Here is a 23,434-nt window from a genome sequence, read left to right on the forward strand (position 1 = left end):
TCACACATGTTAAGATGGTCATTATCAAAAAACAGGAAATAACAAGTGCTGGTGAGGATATGGAGAAATTGGAACCACTTTAACTGTTGGTAGGAAATTAAAATGGTGCAGTCACTGTGGAAAACAGTATGAGTTTCCTCAGCTATTATAAATAGAACTACCAAATTATCCAGCAATGCTACTTCTGGATATTGATGCAAAAGAACTGAAAACAGAATCTTGAAGAAATACATACACTCACATATTCATTGAAGCATTATTCAGAGTAGCCGAGAGATAGAAACAAACTAAATGTCCATCACTGGATGAATGAATAAAGAAAATGTGGTATATACATACAATGGAATATTATTCAGCCTTAAAACAGAAAGAAATCTGTTATGTGCTAACAACATGGATAAACCCTGAGGACAGTATTCTAAGTGCAATAAGCCAGTCACACACAGAAGGACAAATACTGCAGGTTTCTAAAGTAGTTAGACTCAAAGAGGTGGAAAGTAAAATGGTGGTTGCCAGAGTTTGGGAGGACAGGAACAGGGAGATGCTGTCCAATAGGTATAGAGTTTCAGTTTCAGTCATGCAAGCTGGAAAAGTTCTAGAGATCTGCTGTAAAGCAATGTGTATATAGTTAACAGTACTGTATTGTGCAATTAGAAATTTGTTAATAGGACAGGTCTAATGTTATGTGTGTTTCACCAAAGTTAAAAAATAGTTAATAATAAAAAGTTCTTTATTCTATGATCCATCTCACTTTTGCATCACGTGATTCTAGTGTAACTTACCTCTTCCAAGACAGAAAATTGTGTTTGAATTGTATAAATGCTACTTTGATTGTGTGTGGCTGAGAAATTATTACAAATTCTTGTGTTATTAACAATATGGTTAAATATACTGCTGATTGTATTTACATCTACAGATATTTTCCCAAGCAAATGTCTGCAACATCCACCATATATCAAAGATTGAGAATCCTTTTTCCATTTTTTTATAAGAACACATTTATAATGTTACTAACTCTAAATAAAACAGACAATAATGTATTATATAAATCTCTTCCCCAAAAATCTTGATAAACTCTAGAGTAGGGGAAGAAATAAAACTATATCTAATCAACTTAGCACTACCTAATTAACTTTTTCATACATCCATGGCTCCCTTAAACTTTTTTTTTTTTTTTTGCGGTATGCGGGCCTCTCACTGTTGTGGCCTCTCCCGTTGCTGAGCACAGGCTCCGGATGCGCAGGCTCAGGGGCCATGGCTCACGGGCCCAGCCGCTCCGCGGCATGTGAGATCTTCCTGGACCAGGGCACGAACCCGTGTCCCCTGCATCGGCAGGCGGACTCTCAACCACTGCGCCAGCAGGGAAGCCCTCCCTTAAACTTTTATATGTAATAAATAAAATTTAGATTTAAAATTATTTTAAGATAAGGAATGTTAAAAGAAATCCCAAGTCATCTGAGCCATAATGGTGAGATTAATTACTGAAATATTTTAAAATCTATTTCAATAGTAACTCCCTAGACAAGTTTGAATCATCTTTGAAGATGAAGCACAAATACCAACTCCAAGAAGCCTTCCTCATTCCAGGGTGCAGCTCAGTTTAGGCACCCCTCTCAGAACTGCTTTAGCATCCTTTACTGATGAGATTTACTTCCTCAACAAGTAATATTGTCTGTATAATCCCACAGATAATTGGCTATTTGTGTGTATAATCTGTGCTTCCTTCTCTGTGGCCATAATATCTGGTGCAGTACTTTTTTTTAAATTAAAGCAACTATTTCATTCATACAACAACTACTTATTGAGCACCTAACTTATATCTGATTCAGAATACCCTGAGGAAAAAGCCTAACTCCAATCCTAAAGATTATACTCTAATTATACTCTAATGTGGGAAATGACAAGTAAATTGATGATTATAGGAGTAAGACATAAGGCCAGAATCAAATAAAGTATTTAGCAACATGGGATTCCTGGGAGACCAGTGGGTTTTTAAGTAGGCGGTTACAAAGGAGGCAAATTCTGAATATGAGTTAGGATTTAGTCAGGAGTCAGTTAAGAGTTTTCTGGCTGGAGGAAGAAGCAAGAGGCAAGCTTACTGTAGTGTCAGGGGCTGAATGAAGTAGAGGTGAGAAACTAGGTTGTAAGGGAAATACCTAGAGAAGAGCCTGGGGGAAGAGACAGGGGAAAATCTTGAAGGAGACACTGAGAAGGAAATCAGCCTTTATCCTAAAATAAGCAGAATAAAATTTACATATTGAAAAGTCACTTGAACAGCAGTGTGGCCAGAGACCTAAAGAGATGTAAGGATGGAGGGAAGAGCTTACTTAGGAAGCATTGAAGCAATCCAGACAAAAGATGAGGATCCCTAGGATAGGGGATTCACTTCAAGAACGTGAGATCGATACCAAGAAGGCAGCAGGACTGACTAGTTGTGGGAAGTGAGGCAAAAGGAGGAAGTAAGTAAGGATGCCCTCCAGGTTGTGGTTTGGGAAGATCTATGTGTGGTACCATCAACTGAACTAAGGAATGTTTTATGGGAGAAGAATAAATGGGTCCATGAATAAGTGGGAAAATAGCTAAATTCTTTTTGCATGTTGGCAATATATTTTAGCCAAGAATTGTACAGAAGCACACATATCAAGAGTATTCTGGCTGGAATCTCAGAGCATTATATAAGGAATTAAAGAGATTAATATTTTAGGTAACTAAAAAGAACCTCATATTAATTAAAAAATAAATTTAATGTATGAGTGTTTAGAAAGTTTCTAGTATTCGAATTCCATGAACACTGAAACTGGTCTTCCATCCCTACAACCACACAGATGTGCATCCATAGACGTGGATATACTGTATGTTTAACAACACTTTTAAATTTGTAAACATAGATTTGTATGTGGGTTCATGTGTGAATACACATACACTTTTATATAATGAACATTCTAATCCTCAGAAGCTCCTTTATTTTTAGATATTAATTTACTTTTTTTTCCTAGTTTTATTATGTTACTTGACATTTAATTAAAGAAGATTTACTGAGAGAATATTATGTTTGACAGTTGACATAAGTATGAAGTAGTTATAAGCCAAAAGTTCATGGGACCACAGAAAAACTATATCAAGAGAAAATGCAAATAAAGACAAGAGACTGTATTAGAAGAAGAGTTCAGCTTCAGGAGTTTAGAAATTAAAAAGGAAAGTAATCCTAAAATTAGATCCAAGTAGAGAAGAATACATTTAGAAAATGAGAGTCACAAGAAAAAGAAGGCCCCCCAAAAGAGAGAGAACAAGAGAGCAAATGAATCATTTATGAAGAGAAGAAAATGCACCACCACTCACACACCCCAGAGAGGATCTCTTTCACAAGCAGATTGCTGATTACCGGGATAAAGGGAAGACGAAGACCATTCTCTGCCCCATGAAGACGTTTCTATATGTTAATGAGCAAATATTACACTTGTTAATGAATCAGCTAGCCCTCTCTTGTACTCTACAAAGAAAGTTTCCTGGACTGGGACCAATAATCACAGTAAACTTAGTTAATATAACTTCCCAATAATTAAATATATATATAAATAAAATTTAAGCAAAGCCTATGCAAAACTTCAATGATTAATATACCCATCTTATCTCTGAATGTCTGCACAAATTATTAGAATAGCAGCCAGTTAAAACTTTATTAGTTATTTTACCACTTGTGATCTTAGTATCTGGAACAAAAAGCGAATTCCATAGATATTAGTTTCCATAAACAAAAAAATTTGGGAAAAGCTGTGTTAAGCATCTATCTTTTATTGTTTGTGTGTGTGTCGTACATGGGCCTCTCACTGCTGTGTTAAGCATCTATCTTTTATTGTTTGTGTGTGTGTCGTACATGGGCCTCTCACTGCTGTGGCCTCTCCCGTTGCGGAGCACAGACTCTGGACTTGCAGGCCCAGTGGCCATGGCTCACGTGACCAGCTGCTCCGCGGCATGCGGGATCCTCCCGGAACGGGACACGAACCCTTGTCCCCTGCATCGGCAGGCAGACTCTCAACCACTGTGCCACCAGGGAAGCCCAAGCATGTAACTTTGATATAAGCTATTTCAAGCATTTTGAGTATATAGGAGGTGCATAGAGTAATAAGTATTTCCAGTTTGGAAGCAGAATCTTTTCTTTCTTGGACCAGTAAGGCATTAGTGTTCTCTTGGTACATTGTTATTAAGACCTTCCTTTAAGTGGTTGAGAGTCTGCCTGCCGATGCAGGGGACACGGGTTCGTGTCCCGGTCCAGGAAGATCCCACGTGCCGCAGAGAGTCTGGGCCCGTGAGCCATGGCCGCTGAGCCTGCGCGTCCAGAGCCTGTGCTCCGCAACGGGAGAGGCCACAACAGTGAGAGGCCCACGTACCGAAAAAAAAAAAAAATTGTGGCTTATTCATCTGTAAGAGCACTATCAGGCACAATTATGCTTCTGAGTTTGGGTGGTGCAATACCTGGACATCTGTACAGCTTTCTTGCCTGTGCAATATCTCCTTTGCTTAAACGGGTTCGCTGACCAATTGCTGGACGTATGCCATTATCATCACGTGAGGGGAGAATGGTATCCAGAAACATCCCCCTGAAAAAAGTCAGAAGCAAGTCACACATAAGTCACCACATTAAAACACATATATTCCTTACAAATATGTTTTTTTTCAAACTCAAACCAATCAAAGGAGAAATATATCAGTGTTAAGATTTAAAGAGTGTGTCAGACCTTCAAAACACTTTCATCAAAGTAGAAGAAAATTGTATGCTAAATGTGTATGGCTAATATAAAGTCAGTGATGGCATTCACTTTTTCCTTAAAAATGTATATAATTTGTTTTTTAAAATCTAAAATTCTATATAGTCCCTATCAAGTACACTATGGTTCTTGTTTTGGTAGCTCAAGATCTAAAAACACTTAAATTACCAAGTTGTCAAACAATTCTTCCTCACAGAGATCTATTTTCTTAAGAACAGCTTATAATAAATATTTTTTAGATTACTAAACTTGTAAAAGTCAAACAAAACAAGTATGTTAATATTTTTAAATTAAACTACTAATTTAACCTAAGTATTTTTTGAAGTCAAATTATCACAGTATATGTTACAAGAACAAGGAAAAACAAAGAGTGTCAAATTTTAGGAAGTTTAAAGCAAAATAATTTTGTCACACACACATAAATACAAACACACACATATACTATACACTATATGTGTAAAAAAAAAAAAACAACTAAGCAATGCACTAATAATGCTAAGCTACAGATACTGAGCTTTTTCACACCCAAGGTTGTGATACAAACTTGCTGTGCATGACTAAAAATTGTGAATATAGTAAACTAAAGATACAGTCTAATTTTGCAATGAATATTAACACTTGTAGCTCTAAAGAAAGTAACTGAGCTTAAAAGTTAAATGGATTGAGAGACTATTCTAAATGGTGAGGAAATATTGTATAAAAAGAGACTTTTTATAAAAGTATTTTAAATTAAGAAATATAATTATTAAAAAAACAAACTTTGAAACTGGGATGAATGATGGGACAGCTTCTTTCCAAAAATTTTAAATGAAAAATTGTATTTAAACTGCAGGTTAAAAGAACAATATTTTAGCTCTACTTTTTCTTCCTTTAAGAAATATTTACTGGGAATTCCCTGGTGGTCCAGTGGTTAGGACTCCACGCTTCTACTGCAGGGGGTATGGGTTTGATCCTTGGTCAGGGAACTAAGATCCTGCATGCCGTGCGGCGTGGCCAAAAAAAAAAAAAAAAAAAAAAAAAAAATTTACTGAGCATTGTTATAGACCTATAGACCTGGATTTATGGCAGTAAATAAAAGAAACAAAAATTCTTCCCCTTAAGATTCTCACATTCTAATGGAGGGAGAAAGACTTTAACAAAGATTGTTAACTGAGATAGTGACAGATACTCTGGAGAAAAATAAGGAAGAGAAGATGGATATTGATTATCCACTGATGGGATAGCTTTTAAAAAGAGTGATCAAAGAAAAGCTCGCTTGGAAGTTGACATTTTAGCCAAACATCAAGGAAGTGAAGGCGAGGTAAATGTGGTTAACTGGGAGTAGAGAGTCACAGACAGAAAGAACTTTAAGAAATACAGCAACCCTGAGATGGGAGGATGCTTTGTTTGAGTGTCAAAGTTTAACTTTTAACCTGAGGAAAACTCTTAATATGTGGATGATGGTAAACAGAGGTGTGACATGATCTATAAGTAACTTATGACTTACCTCCCTAGCTTCTAGGTAGGAGTGGTGATCTTTAGATAAAACCCAGATAACTCAAATAGATACTGGAACTCTTTTAAAACCAAATCTAAGTCTCTACAAAACTCAATATGTATACTACCTGAGATGAAGGTAGGGAGGGGGAACTAATCATCAAAAGTGAGAGCTTGCACACACTTAATAAAATACAACTCCAGCTAGGCCAGTGCAACTGAAGGGGAAGTTGAGCTATAGGGTAGCACCGAGAAAAGTTATTCTTCAACTTTGCTGCACAAATCAACAGATACATTAAGTAGGTAAGTCCAAATTAGTGAAGTGTTACAACTTCTGCAGTACTTCAGTACTAATGGAGTATTCACTATTTTCTATTCCTATTTCGGAAAAAAAAACCCGTAGTTTTTGAAAAAATTTTTTTTCCAGTTTTCAAAAAAAATGATTCAATTTTAAAAGGTCAAGGACATCTTGTAGAAGATATATTCAAACTCAGGGGATAGAATGATGAATTTTGGCTCATTTAATCTACGGAGGTAATCTGCCTTCCATTTGTATGGGTGTCAGTCACCCATTCTTTTGATCTTTCTTCGTGGTCAGAAAGTTAACAATTCTCTCCTTCCACAACCAGGCCATTAAGCAATGTAGGCTCTTCCTGAACATTCTTTCAGACAGACCATAGATGGGGTCACTTACTAATCTTCATTTGTTTTACCTACATTAGAAGAGTGAATTAACTGTGCTTTTCATAAAACTTCATAAAATTTTACAATTCTCTTATTAGAAATGGGCAGTTCCAGTTTGCAAGCATGTACATTACAAATTATCTATGCATATAAAGCCCCCTATATGCAGCCCTGTTCTTCCCACAGTAAGTATCTAAATCTGCTCATGGGAAATATTGATGAAAACAACTAAAACTTTTATAGACTATCTGGGTTCAGAATAGAAGAAACTATAAAACTTCAAATACATTAACAGAATGAAGGGCAAAAGCCACATGTTCATCTAACTGATGCAGAAAAAGCATTTGACAAAATTCAACACACTTTCATGATAAAAGCACTCAACAAACTAGTAATAGAAGGGAACTATCTCAACATAAAAGGTCATATATGAAAAACCTACAGATAACATCACGCTCAATGAAAAACTGAAAACTTTTCATCTAAGATCGGGAAGATGGCAAGGATGTTTGCTCTCACCATTTTTATTCAACATAGTATTGAAAGTCCTAGTCAGAGAAATTAGGCAAGACAAAGAGTCAAAAGGTATACATGTTGAAAAGAAAGAAGTAAAGTGATCTCTGTTTGCAGATAACACAATCTTATATGTATAAAATCCTAGTAAGTCCACCCAAAAACTATCAGAACTGATAAATGAATTCAGCAAAGTTGCAGGATACAAAATCAACACTCAAAAATCAGTTGCATTTCTATACAATAACAGTGAACAACCTGAAAAGGAAATTAAGAAAACAATTCCATTTAAAATAGCATCAAAAAGAATAAAATACTTGGGAATAAACTTAACCAAGGAAGCAAAAGACTTACACACTGAAAATTACAAAACATCACTGAAAGAAATTAAAGAAGATACAAACAAATGGAAAAACATTCTATATTTATGGATCGGATGACTTTATTTGTTAAGATGTTCACATTACTCAAAACAATCAACATAATCCCTATCAAAACCAAAATGACATTTACTGTGGAAATAGAAAAAAATAACAGTTCTAAAATTCATATGTAATCTCTTAGGACCTTGAATAGCCAAACATATTTTGAAAAAAAAGAACAAAGGTGGAGGACTCATGCTTTCAGATTTCAAAACATATTACAAACCTTAAGTAACTAAAACAGTGTGATATTGGCATAAAGACAGACCTATAGAACAATGGAATTGAACAGGAATAAAATACACCCTAGTGTATATAATGACCTTTAACAATGGTGTTAAAGGTATTGACTCAATGGGGAAAATATAATCTTTACAACAAATGACGTTGGGAAAACTGGATATCCATGTGCAAAAGAACAAAGTTAGACCCTTATCAAAGCCATATATAAAAATAACTCAAAGGAGATTAAAGACCTGAACATAAGATCCCAAATTATAAAACTCTTAGGAGAAAACATAGGGGAAAAGCTTCATGACATTGAATATGGCAATGATTTCTTGGATATGACACCAAAAGCATAGGCAACAAAAGCAAAAACAGGTAAGTGGGACTAGGCTTTTAATTAAAAATCTTGTGCACAGCAAAGGAAACAATCAAGTGAAAAGGAGAGAAAATATTTGTAAGATATATATATCTGATAAGACACCAGAATATACAAAGAAATTCTACAGCTCAACAATAGAAAAATGGAGTAATCTGATTTAAAAATATGCAGATTTGAATGGAGATTTTTTCATTTTTTTAAAATATTTATTGGAGTATAGTTGCTTTACAATGTTGTGTTAGTTTCTACTGTACAGTAAAGTGAATCAACTATACATATACATACATCCCCTCTTTTTTGGATTTCCTTCCCATTTAGGTCACCGCAGAGCACTGAGTAGAGTTCCCTGTGCTACACAGTAGGTTCTCATTTGTTATCTACTTTATACATAGTATCAATAGTGTATATATGTCAATCCTCATCTTCCAATTCATCATACCCTCCTCCTTCTCCCTTGGTATCTATATGTTTGTTCTCTACGTCTGTGTATCTATTTCTGCTTCGCAAATAAGATCATCTACACCATTTTTTTAAGATTCCATGTATATGCGTTAATATACAATATTTGTTTTTCTCTTTCTGACTTACCTCACTCTGTATGACAGTCTCTAGGTCCATCAACATCTCTACATATGACCCAATTTCTTTCCTTTTTATGGTTGAGTAATATTCCATTGTATATATGTATCACATCTTCTTTATCCATTCCTCTGTTGATGGACATTTAGGTTACTTCCATGTCCTGTCTACTGTAAATAGTGCTGCAATGAACACTGGGGTGCATGTGCCTTTTTGAATTATGATTTTCTCTGAGTATATGCCCAGTAGTGGCATTGCTGGGTCATATGGTAATTCTACGTTTAGTTTTTTAAGGAACCTCATACTGTTCTCCATAGTGGTTGTATCAATTTTCATTCCCAGCAACAGTGCAAGAGGGTTCCCATTTCTCCACACGCTCTCCAGTATTTATTGTTTGTAGATTTAAAAAAAAATAAATTTATTTGTTTTATTTTATTTATTTTATGTCTGGCTTCATTGGGTCTTCGTTGCTGCATGTGGGCTTTTCTCTGGTTGCTGCGAGTGGGGACTACTCTTCATTGTGGTGCACAGGCTTCTCATTGTGGTGGCTTCTCTTGTTGGGAGCATGGGCTCTAGGTGTGTGGGCTTCAGTAGTTGTGGCACACGGGCTCAGTAGTTGTGGCTCATGGGCTCTAGAGTGCAGCCTCAGTAGTTGTGGTGCACGGGCTTGGCTGCTCTGTGGCATGTGGGATCTTCCCGGACCAGGGCTCGAATCCATGTCTCCTGCATTGGTAGGCGGATCCTTAACTACTGAGCCACCAGGGAAGCCCTGTTTGTAGATTTTTTGATGATGGCCATTCTGACCGGTGTGAGGTGATACCTCATTGTAGTTTTGATTTGCATTTCTCTAGTAATTGGTGACATTGATGGCCAATCATATAAAAATATGCTCAACATCACTAATTATCAGAGAAATGCAAATCAAAACCATAATGAGACATCACATCATACCCATTAGGATGGCTACTATCAAAAACTTAAAAAACAAAACAGAAAAGAACACATGTTGGTGAGGATATGGAGAAATTGGAACACTTATGCACTGTTGATGGGATTGTGAAATAGTGCAGCATCTAAGAAAAAAATTATGGAGGTTCTTCAAAAAATTAAACATATAGTTCAGCAATCCCACTTACTTCTGTGTATATATCCAAAAGAATGGAAAACAGGATCTGGAAGAGATATTTGCATACCCATGTTCATGGCAGCACTATTCACAGTAGCCAAGAGGTGAAAGCAACTCAGATGTCCATCAACAAATGAATGAATAAACAAAATGTGGTATATGCATCCAATGGACTATTATTCAGCCTTAAAAAGGAAGGAAATTCTGTTACATGCTACAACATAGATGAACCTAAAGAATTTTATGCTAGGTGAAATAAACCAGTCACAAAAAGACAAATACTGTGTGATTCTACTTGGTATCTAAAGTAGCCAAATTCATAGACACAGAAAGTGGAAAGGTGGTCCAGAGGCTGGCAGTGGGGCGGGGGGAGAGAGGAGAGTTTTTGTTTAATGGGTATAGGGTTTCAGTTTTTCAAGATGAAAAGTTTCTGGACATCTGTTTCACAACAATGTGAATGTACTTAATACTACTAAATTGTACACTTAAAATTAGATAATACAGTATATTTGATATTGAGGTTTCTTTACCACAATAATAAAAAAAATCAAATACTTTGGAGGTGGTGGCTGAGAGCTGTGTAAAATATTTCCTCTCATGAAATTCAGAAAAAAAAATAATGTGAATTGGATCAATTCTTCTAACAGGTAGATACAGTTACTTTCACTATAGGAATATAAGTTTATTTGGGAAAAGTGAATAGGTAAATTTTGAAACAATAAGAGAAAATAATATTTCAAGGCTAGTTGTCATGCAACTCCAAAGTTAGGTGTAGGGGGTGATAAATTGCAAGAACCTCGTGGTTTATGGAAAAGCAACAATTTAAAGACATGAAAGGAGTACAGAAGAAGGGGAAATGTATGTTTCAAACTTTGGTATAGGTTCATTGTCTACCAGGGACAGAAATAATAAATTACCTTTTCCATTCTCCAGTACCTGCTCTATTCCAAAGAATCTAAACTCAGTTTATTTCTAACTAATATAACTCAACAGTATAAGAGAAGCACTTTGGCTAAACTGGTACCCCAATCCTCATTTTTCACATGTTTCTAAATAAAACTCAATCCCAAGCATGTAAACAAAGCTTTACAATTCTTTAAGATTAATTTCAGGCCAAGTTTATGGATGTATTTCTGCTAAAACTTCAATTCAATTCAAACAACAATAAGTATTTGGGTAGTCATTATATTTGAACGATTATATACTTCAGAATAAAATGATTTTTAAAATACAGTTAACACTCAGTTATGTTAATAATAAAGTTTGGTCGTAAAGAAGCATAATTTAAATATTTATCCAAGTGTTAAGAATTTGTTTACACCCTTCTCTACTTATTACCACACATTTTTTTTAAAAACAGGGAATTAACTTGAATTTACTGTCTTCTTCCTGACCCTTCCTTTAAACATAGACATTAATGAATTGTGAAATGGGCATGGTGATCAGAAAAGAATGAGTGGAATGGATATGACTGTAAAATGGGTATAAAATGGGAAAAAGATATGACTTCAGTGGTTTTAACAGTTTCAGATTCCTTACCTGGAAACCATTGCCTTGATGACATCTTGTTTAGAGTGAAATAGATCAAAACCCAAATTTATTACACTCTTAAAAATTAGCATTCAGTCACTAATGAAATAATTTTAAGGTTAATAACTGGAATGTATATGAAGTAAAATATCTTCCTAAAATGTTCTCTGAGAATTATTTTACTATAGCATATTTCAAGTGAAATTAGTACTTGAGCAACAGAAAATACACAATAAAAACACAAGTCACATGGGAGTATAACATTCCAACTCAACAACTGAGCTTGCTATTTGACTTGAAATGCCTAATTTTCATTAATAGTGCTTTGCCAATTTAACACGCAGATTGGTTTGATAATCATTTTAATTGAACTTTTTTAAGATTTAAGAATATTAAATAATTTGAAAAATTTTAATTTTTACTTAGAATCTATTTATTTGATAGGAAATGTGAAAATGTGTTTTTAAAATCTCAAATGCCTGTTGTTGGCTATAAACACCAATCAAGTATATTTTGTACTTTATGACAGCGATATTTGAAAGTGGTTCTAGTTCTAATGTTAAGCCTAGTTTTGTGAGGAGCCACACAGAGGAAAGGAATTAAAAGTCAAAAGGTATAACCTGAGACTCCAACCTTGAGAAGGTGTTCCTGGCATAGTGCATGATACTGTCAAAATCATATCTTTCTCCAAGCGAGTTCACTTCTCCAGGCTCCATCTTCAGAAAATTGTACTCTTGACCTAAGAATTAGGCACAGAAAGCATTTCAGAAGCCTCTTAACAGACAGAAAAGAGAACAGAAGAGCCCTTCCTGCCTCTATCTGCTCTCTACCAAATGCCGATCGCTGATCTTCACGACGTTGTATTTAAACACTAACACTCAGGTACTCGCAAAAGGGTACATCCAGTGCCAATGCTTGCACTTGAATATCATCCTGAAAGAGTAATATTGAATTTAATTAATAAGTTAATTTTGGCAAAAAGATAGATTACCAAAAGCATGCTTTGGATTTGTTTTCTTTGTATATTCTTTTACCGTCTCTAAATATTTGTTTCTTTAAAACTACTGGGTTTTTTTTTAACAATATTGTGATTATAAAAAGTTACATTTTTACTTAATAAGTCTCCCACCTCTCTCTTATGACTATATTTGCCAAGACCAAAAAAAAAAACCAACTTCCTATTTGTGTTAGATTCTATGAAACACTGGAAAAAATATAAAAACTATATTTGTATGTACACAGAACATTGCAGGCGTTTGCTATGTGACTTTGTCACTAAAGATAAAACCACAGCAACTGAAACAAGATTCTCTTTGGTGAAAATGAGGCTCTACTTGGAGGGCTTTTTTGGTCAAAAGAATATGTTTCAGAACATACTTTTTCATTTTTTACTTTTCACGACTGCTATTTTAACTTCTGGACATCTTCATGTTAATAGATTTCTCAACTGCCTGTTTGTATCTGTATTGTAATATTATTTCTTGAAATTTGAAAATAACATAGTGTTAAATGTGTAGATCTACATCAATGGTTCCAGAGGCAGAGTATTTCCCCAGAGTTTAGGTTTCAGTGATTCATTTTTCACAATTTCAGCAGCCAAAGATGGCTGCTTTTATAGCTCATTTTGAAACATCAAAGTGTAAAGTTGAGTTATTAGGCTTCCAAATTCAAGGCTGGAGTTTAAAAAAGAACTATTATTGTACAACACTTATGTAACTATTTTAATTTTATTCCAACTGCTGTATTACTACTGAATATAAAAATATTACATTAAAAATTTCCCAAAAAGCAATAAAAAAACTGAGTGATGCCACAGAGTATAATATCTTTCCTACATGTGATAAGGAAGTCTGATATACTCACTTGAGCATTAAAGATAAAACAATCAGCGTGAAGTTACAGAACCCAAGTCCCAGAGTAAAGTGTTTCAATCCACCTTACAATGAATTCACACAATGAATAGTTTTCAATGAACTAAGCACACCATATAGTAAAATACACGTTCCACAAATCTCTGGTTTATCTGTCTGTATTACAACTATTCTCGGGAAATACCCTGCATTATCTTCAACCTTTGATAGAAGTAACTGCTAAAAACTCTCTTCTTCATTAAACATGGTAAGTATATTTTAGTACAACCAATTCTAAGGTGAGATTTTTATAAAGCTGTGGGGCTGATTTTTTAATATTAATCTATAATCCACTGGAGATTTCAAATTTCAAGCACAATATGTGAGTATACTCTCTAATTAAAGCAAAATGTTTCATAAAAATTTCTGAAAGTGGAACATGAAGCAACTTCAGTAATACATTTTGATGTATATAACTGAGCAGTTACCATGTACGTGACATAGTGTTTTGTGCTAGTTAAAAAGAATACAGCCATACTTGGTCCAAATAAAGAAAAGCAGACATTTCATAACAGAAGAGAAGAGGATCAGAGATACAGAGCACCAGTGGAACTCCCTAAACAATTTTTTAAAAAATGACAACCTCCTTCTTGAAGGCATGTTCTAAAGTGGATTAAAGTAATCCAATCTTTGTACCAAATTGGCTCCTATCATAGTCACTAATTTTGCATATAAATGCAGCTGAAGTCCACACTTATTAGATGTTGCCTTAGAATAACACTTGATCTAAAATTTCTGAGCCAAAGTAAGTCACAAATTTGCTGAAGATTATTCTCCAATATGAATTTTTCATACTAGAATTACCTTGCTATAGTATGGTCAGCCTTCAGTATCTGCAGGGGACTGGTTCCAGCAAGCCCTTGGATACCAAAATCTGTGGATGTTTAAGTCCCTTATATAAAATGGTTTAGTACAATGAATAAGAAATTTCGATTCAGAGGTTGGTTGAATCCACGGATACAAAACCCTATGAATATGGAGGGCCAACTGTCCATACATACAAATGACTGCAAGTGAGTGAGAAAAGTGAGAATAATCATATGTTGAGAATATCGTTGAATCCAAACAAGGTATGACAAAATGTGCATGGAGTTCCAAATACTCAGGACATCTCATGCAATAAATTGTTGTTTTCTATTAGATTGAATGTTGACTCAAAATATGAGTCAACATTATGAGTCATATTGACTCAAAAATATGAAAAGCCATAAATTGTTTAGCACTGTGTTAAGTATTACACATTTACATACTATTTATACATTTCTGCTTGTTTTAGCTACATAAATTTATGTTGAACCAGAGTCCTATTTTTAAGAGCAAGAATCATTCTTGGAAGTTACTTCCTTTATAAGTTATTTTGTCCACTTAATAGAGGAAACTTAGTAACTGTGGTTGATAGAAAACTTTTCATTTAGTTGGTAGTTGGAGTAATTTTCAGAAATATTTTCTCTTTGTCTCCCAATGATATAAAGTATAAGATGAATCTTGATAGCTGGTCAGGCATTAGAGTCTTCTATATTGGGAGTATAGATGTCATTTACTTCTCTTTCAGCACTACAGATTACTTATTTATTCTTGAAGTGATCTCTTCCCTGTAACATCACATTCAATGATTTTTCTCCTACTTCTTAGACCAAACTTTCTTAATCTTTTGAGAGATATTCTACAAAATGTTGCTTAAATATTGGTGTTCCCCATATTCTACCCACAATCTTACTTTCTTCTTCCTCCAATATTTTCCTAGACAGTGAAATCCACTAACAAATTTCTATCTCTAGATATCTTAAAGTCTAGACTCACCTTTCCTTTGTCTACTAAATATCTCCACTTGGACCATCTAAAGGCTTCTCAAACTCAAGGATATGCTAAATGAAATTATTTGTCTTTCTTCCTCTTAAAAATATGTTGCTTTATCCATATTTCTTAGTTCATTTGATAGTGCCACCATTCACCCTGTTGCCTAAAAATAAAATCTTGAAGATTTGCTTTCACATGATGTCTCTCTTAAAATATTTTTGAAAGATTATTCCTCTCCTTCTTCTTGGCCTACACCACCCTAACTGAGGACTTAGTCATCTCTTATAAACGATTTATTTAAGTTTCTAATAGGTTTCCCTGATGTCACGTTCATCCTCTCCACCCCCATATCCCCATTCTCAGTTAATAATCCCTACAGCTGAAATAATTCTTTTTTTAAATCTGAACTTGCTCTGCTTTCAATCCTTTGATTATTCTCCAGTAGCTAGAGGATAAAATCTAAATTTCTTAGCTTCAGATAGAAAATCCCTATGATCTAATCTCCCTTGGTAATTACCAACTAGTCTCTCATTTGTAACTTACCATGCAGCCATTTGGGAAAATAAAAATGATTCAATTATCTGTAATTGTAGCTTTGATCATGATGCTTTTATTTTTTTCCAGTTAGAAATTCCATCACTCTTCTGGGCACTTAGAACCCCTTTACTTCTAAATTTCAGTTCCTTTGTGACATCTCCCTTGACTCGCAAGGCACATTTTGTCACACCTTGCTTGAACTGGATTGTATTCTCAATATAACACTATTCTCACTCGCTTGCAATCGTTTGTATACATGGATATACATACACTAAGCTCTGTAATTTTCATGAAGTATCTCCAACATCTAATAGTGCCTCGATAAATAACTGGCAGCAAATATGCTATGAACAAATAAATAGAGCAATGCTGTAAATCACAGGAAATTCTAAGGAATTAAATGTTTGTAACTTAAAACTGGCCATGAATAAGGAAATAAGGACACATTTCTGCTTTGCTTCTGCTTGAAATACACACAACTTTCTAAGACAATTCTAAACAACAGGATTTTTCTTCTGGCAATTGAAATGTACTTATCTTTATGAATTATGAAAGGTAAAACAAATGAAAAACTAAATGAGGTGATTATCACACATCAACTGTTGGAGAAAATTAAATTTTAATTATATATTAACTATTGAACTACTGAAACTATTGAAAACATTCTTAAGAATTTGTCTTTAGTGTAGTTCAGGGGAAATCTCAAGAAAATATTTGGACTATCCTGGAAATGACTCACCTCCCTGGAATTTTCTCCAGAAATTGTCCCTGATATAATATAGATTTGTATGGCAGCAGCACATTTTGTGGCAAACCCTGGACCCTTTTTAAAAGCCAACAACGTAAATTATAGAATTAAGTATAGAAAATACTTTTTAAAAATTTATTAATATTAATTTATGTTTTAATAGCCTACACCCATTCTTGGAAAGCACCGAAGTTTGGATATAAAATAGCTAAATCTTAAGAAAAAAAGCAAGCCTAAAAAATGCATAAGATCATTTGATCTGCAGGAAAAAATTAACAACATAGCAGCTATTTTTAAATCAAGCAAAATGTTGATCTACAATATCAACAAAATCAGTTCACATTTTTTAAGAAGTTAAATAGTACAATACATTTAAAAGATATTTAGTCAACCTTAAACCCAACACATTCTGAAGCCTCTCACCTGGCTGGATGTTTTCTCTTATGATAGTTACATGATTATCTCGATCTGGTCGTGTGTGTTCATGCCAAAAGCCTATCACATGGCCCAATTCATGAACAACAATTCCAAATTTATCACAGTTCTTGCCAATAGAGATAGCCTGAGGTCCATTTCCACGCCGACCTACATAGGAGCAGCATCTGGAATAAAGTAGAAAGTGCAGATGGTGGTGGACAGGGAGATTCTGAGTGAATTACAGTAGGGTGAAACTTTTGTAATGAACTGTAAAGTCCAACACATTCAGAGGCAGAACAGTTTTTCATTAATAAATATTTCGTTAATAAAAATTTCTAGTAATCCTGGTAGATTTATGTACAAGTCCCCAAACAATCTATTGAAGTGCCTTTGTACTAATTCATATATTAGAAGATGTGCCTTAAATAATTTTTAGGAGTATTCAGAAGATAAATCAGAAAATAAAATACTTATGATGATGATTAATGGCTATTATACATATAGTTAAACTCAAGACATCAACTCACATGTATTTCTAATACAATTTTTTATCCTCAAAACCCATTTGTCAATATGGTTATCTAACAATAATCCATTATTTCAGTATTAAAAATAAAAACAAAGTTTATTTTTCCTCTGAGAAAAACAATTAAGTTTGTGAAAAATGTTGGTTAATTAAAAAAGGAATTACTTTTCCTCTTCATGGGAGAATTTTTTTAAAGAAGAGAACTTTTAAGAGAAGTCAATCAAGGAAAATTAGTTTCAAAAGGTGAATTATCTAGGGTTAATGGTTGACTGGTGAAGGAAAATCAACAACTGGTAGAATTATGAGACTGTGTCAAATGGTCAGGCAAATGTTTAGTGTGATAGTCCATTTCACCTTCTGAAAGAATCTCTTGGACTTTCAGAATGTGAAGCATGCAAAGCATCTTCCTGCAAATTTTCTTCAATTTATTGATATTTATACATATTCAGTGATGCTTTTCTACCCAAAATATAGATATTCCATTTATTCATTTTGTGTGTGTGGGCATACATGCATGTGTGTCAGTGTGCATGAGAGAGTGTGCACACACATGCAAGGGTTGACACATACGGACACACTTTAAAATAAGCTTTAAATGGTATAATAATACGGTAACTACAATCATAGTTATAAATAAAATTACACTTAAAACTTCAAAATTTAGGGTTTACATTAAAATAGCTTATCTAAGAGCCACCCCTCTAGACAGCAATAGAGGGCAGTAAATAACTGGTCTTGAATAGATGGGAATCATAATGTGCCAGACACTGAACATCTTTTCTAATTTATTAAGTTAAAAGAGGAAATTGCCCAAAATTAATTGCCCAAAATTTTAAAATGCATTTCACTAATTTCACTTTTCAGAGTAAGCACATTTTTCATTCCAATTATTTCTGTAGGCTTTAAATGCCAGTTAGATAAAGTAATTCAGCTTATTATTTATGAATCTATTATGAGTTAATTAAGTTTAATAAATCAGTAAAAGAAAGAAAAGTGAGGTAACTGGTAGGGAAAAAAATCAGGGAATTGTATTTTTGCTCTCAGGTAGATTTTTTTTTACCATGACTTTTAAATTTATACATACATAGTTATTTATTACATACTGAAATAGTAAAGTATTAGGTGTAGCAAAACTCAAAATTTGCAAATTTTGGAGAGATTTAAACTGAAATATTTGCTACCATAAAGCAATAGTGATGAAAGTGAAATATCTGAGGATTATACAGCAACTAAATTACCCACACTGAATCATTTTTGCTGGTTATATTCAGAGAAAAAACTACTTTGCAAATCAAAATCCAGGAGATAGTCAAGCAATGTGGTTGATTCTTTTAATCTAAAACACCTTTTATTAGCATAATTTTACCTATAACAATTTCCAATAAATAAGATGGGGTTTCATAATGGAAAGCAAAAATACATTTCACACTGGCTTTTACAATGGTCCTGTGAAGAAAAATGTGGTGGTTTGATTTCTGAAATACTACAGGTCCAGGAATGGAAGAATTCTAGATGCTCAAATGACTAAATAGCTAAATATATGCACATACAATTATGTATGGAATGACAGGTTAATATGCACAGTTTATTTTTAATATGCACAGTTTATAAAAACATGGTTTTAACATGTCTGAGTTTCTTTCTAATTCCATCCAGGTTTGAGGCCATTTTCTTGTACATGGCTTTTGATTTTCTGTTTCAAATTTGAGTGCTGCTTTTAAAGCTTGGCCATTATAAGCCCTACCTGTCCTCTCAAGAAAATATTTTACCAATTTTAGAGAAGCCTCACTAAGCCATAGAGAGTAAGAAGGTAATCCAAAACCCACTATTCCCTACTTTGGCCTCGGATTGGTGGAGCAAAACCTATACGCACAAAGAAAGTTGCCTGTAAGCTTTATGTCCTCCCCACAGCAGTCTTTTCTCAGCATAAAGATATGTTTTAAATGTAAACTCAGATTACTCCACTTCTTTACTCAATATTCTCCAATGACAATATTGTGTCAATATTCAAAAGTATTCATTACCCCTCTCTAGGAGATAATTATACATCCCTACCCTACTGTTGCTGGGTTTAGTCGTGTGACTTGCTCTGGACAATGTCATGTGAGCAAAAACTGTGTCATTTCTGGAGAGAATCTTTAAGAGCAAATATGGTTGACCATATTGTTTCTATTCTTTCTGCTACAGCTGCAAGTTTCCAAAAAGAGGCTTCTCCATCAGACTGGACACCATAGTGACGACTCTGGAGTGAGCTACAGCTGACCAGTGGCAGATATATATTAAGAGTAAGGAGTAAGTGTTTGTTGCTCTAGCTCCTGGGATTTGGGAGTTGTTTGTTACCACGTCATAAATTGCCTAAGCTGACTGACACAGTCTCGCTATTTTGCTCAGAGGAAAATCAAATCACTTATTAAAAAAAACTATAAGATCTTACACAATCTTCACACACAAATATCTTATCATATAGATATTGTCTCTTATTATCCTCCCTGTCACTCCACTCGAGCCATGAAGTTTCCTTGTTGTGCCCTGAGCATGCAGAAATACTCTTGCCTCAGAGTCTTTTTACTGTCTGTTTTCTCTGTCAGAAACTCTGTTTCCCAGATATACATATGGCTTGTTTCCTCCTCTTTCAAGTTCTGTGCAAATGTCCTTCCATCCCACTTACACTACTTTCCTTTTTGTCCTAGAATTTATTGTCTTTTAAAACATTTTATATTTCATTTATCTTTGCAGGGTTTTTGCCTCCCCACCTAGAATGTAAGCTTTTGGTGGGAAGAAAGTGTACCTGTTTTGCTCATGCTATAATGCTAGCTCCTAGAATACAGTCTGGCACATAACAGAACTCAATAGTTACAGAGGACATATTGGTGGTTGCCAGAGGTGGGGACTAAGGGTGGGTGAAATGGATCAAAGGGGGTCAAAATGTACAGACTTCCAGTTACACAATAAGCAATTTCTGAGGCTGTAATGTGCAGCATGGTGACTAAAGTTAATACCATATCATATATTTTAAAATTGCTAAGAGAGTAGATCTCAAAAGTTCTCATCACAAGAAAAAAAAAAAAAACCGTGTAACTAAGTATGATGATGGATATTAACTAAACTTATTGTGGTGATCACTTCACAATATATACAAGTCTAAAATCATCATGTTATACACCTAAAACACTATGTTGTATGTCAATTATATCTCAATAAAACTGGAAAAATTTTGAAAAATAAAAAGTCAAAAATTTTAATAAATAAATACTTATTGAAAGAACAGATCTCCTAAGTGCAGGACAGAGCTAACTCTAGTAATTAACAGCAAGCATCCAAAGAAGTGGTGGAAATGCTCAAGGTGAGGGGTTCAACATGCTCTTGCTTCAGCAAGGAGACTCCTCCTTCAGCCTGGCTCTCCACTTTTTCTATTAGTATAATTCTATAAATTCCTTTAAAAAACTATTTTTTCTGCTTAAGTTAGCCAGTCTCTGTTGCTTGAGAACAAGAATCCTGGCTAGCACACTTCCTCTGCCTAACTATAACATCCTTGCAGAGAGAAAACAACTTACATTCAATTTTATAGTCCCCAAAGTTAGTATAGTAAGTGGCACAAAATGAGAATTCAATAGGAAAGGATGAATAAGTGACTACTATTACAGTCTGAATAATTAAACTGACAAAAGTTAAATACAATTAAAGCATATGAAACCTAGAAAATAAGTTAACTCTATGTTTGTTTGTTTGATTGTTTTTTAGTAATCATTAAAAATCAGCATATAATAGATGAAGGTAATAAATTCAGTTACATAAATCTCTGACTTACAAAGAATAAAATCAAACAACTTCTATTATTAAATGGTCTCACATTTTGCTGTTTATAATTAATAATCTTGTAAAATAAATAAATGCCACTGAAGCTAATAGACATTCATTGAAAATTATGTATAGCTCAGTTCAAACCTTTTGTCAATAATGAGGGTTAAAGCTTATGTCCACTGCAGATGAAGCAAAGATATCATATACCTAAAAACATGCATACAGATATATATAAACATAATGTACGATTATAATACAACTTAAAAATAAGAAATACACTAGAGCTAAATGGCAAAAAGGTCTGATTTCTACTTTTTGTGTTTTAAAATTTTATTATTTTCCCACCTATCAAAGGCCTGATATGGAACTAGACACCCAATAAATATTTATTGAATAAAAGTTGACTGTAGCAGAATAAGATGGGAAATATAATGCTCTAAATGATATAGGTGATTCCATATTTAATAATTCCTCCCATAAATATGGAGATTATTTTAGCTTTTATTTTTAAAAATTGCAAGAGCTACAAGTTGTCTGACTTAGTGGGTAAACTCAATGAAAGTGATGATAATGATAAGGAGTAATAAGACACATTTGCCTTCTAGATTAAAGCTAGAAACAGAACTGATAAATGTTGTCATCCATATCAATGGCACCACCTTAAAGGTTCTCCATATTCTATGGATATTTATACTAGGTATTGCTAAATGTGATACATTATATGCCACAGCTCTTATAGGAGAAAAGACTCAATACTAAATCCAATAGAGTGTTAAATGTTTGACTCAAAATATATCTTATTCCAGATGGCTTTCACTATTTTGTGTAATACCAACTGTCAAACTCTTTAATAATTTAAATTGATTTTTATGAGATATAGATGCAGCATTATCATAGCAAGAATGATGAAATAACCATAATTTCATGAAATTGTGGCCAATAATGGTAATTTCAAATGAAATTTAGAAGTCACAAAATGATTAGAATGATTAGCAGGCCAATGATCAAGTTTCATAAAAAGTATCATCCTTCCTATCACTGAAAAAATAATACAGGGCAAACTTTGAACTGGAAAATGAGCACCAAAACAAATCACCAAAATGGGACACTACTACTATAACAGTCACAAATAAACTCGAGTCCAATTTCAGGAATGTAACTACAGATTTAAGTACCTTGGGGAAAGTCATAACTTCAGTTTTCGCATCTCTAAATTGATGAAGTACATGTTCTTCAACCCCCTTCGAATTCTTACATTTTTTAATCTCAGGATTACACAAAATGTACTTTAGCTGACATGTAAATTGTTGGTACTTTCCTGATCACCTCCCTATAATGCCATGTGCTGTGTGTCATGAGGGACACAGAGGTAAGCTCCCTGCTCTCATCATTGATGAAGGTAGACATTTGAACCAACAGTGGAAATGGAGCTATTATAGCTATTGTAGAGCAAAGTCCCACTGCAGGCAGCTCAAAAATGGGTGAGCATGAAATATGTGAAAGATTTCCACTGATGAAAAAGGAAAGTAAAGGCATTCAAGCAACTAAAACATCACAAAAACAAACATGAAGGAATGATAGTGAATGGGGAAAAATAGTTTAGCAGGATAAAACAAGTGAAATCGAAAACTTTGAAAAGAGCCAAATTAATAAAAGAAAATGAGTATAAATATGAATTTGTTACAAACAGAATTTGAGCAATAAAATAATAAGTGATTGGTTCTTTGCATGTATTTACAGAATTGAAGGGTGGGTAAAGAAAAGATGTATTGATTTGAATACATTATATATTTAGAAATACGTAATCTGAGCTATATCCACTCCTATTAGATAATCAGAAGGAAGGAAGGACAGTCTAGATTTGGACCTTAAAAGGTCCTTAATATTTAAAAATATTAAATACATATAAAGAATTAGTTGGGACTTCAAATGTAACCAAAACTTATCAAGAGTAAGTAATTAGAGTAATTTAGAAGAAAACTTTGCTTAAATAAG

The 23,434-nt window shown here is 34.0% G+C and overlaps 1 protein-coding gene across 4 annotated transcripts in view; it reads right to left on the minus strand.

Moving 5' to 3' along the window:
* TLL1 (tolloid like 1) overlaps positions 1 to 23,434 on the minus strand; it is a 261,887-nt gene that overhangs the window by 119,460 nt on the left and 118,993 nt on the right. For all 4 annotated transcript variants that reach the window (XR_007476996.1, XM_049709067.1, XM_049709066.1 and 1 more), the window contains exons 6-8: positions 17,119 to 17,297; positions 12,337 to 12,442; positions 4,474 to 4,598 (exon numbers count right to left, since the gene is read on the minus strand). Coding sequence is in view for 3 of the 4 variants with exons in the window: in XM_049709067.1 (XP_049565024.1) it covers positions 4,474 to 4,598; positions 12,337 to 12,442; positions 17,119 to 17,297 (410 nt within the window). In the remaining variant the exon portion in view is untranslated. The remainder of the gene's footprint in view (positions 1 to 4,473; positions 4,599 to 12,336; positions 12,443 to 17,118; positions 17,298 to 23,434) is intronic.

This window comes from Orcinus orca, chromosome 4 (assembly GCF_937001465.1).
Source record: "Orcinus orca chromosome 4, mOrcOrc1.1, whole genome shotgun sequence".
Taxonomy (NCBI): Eukaryota; Metazoa; Chordata; class Mammalia; order Artiodactyla; family Delphinidae; genus Orcinus; species Orcinus orca.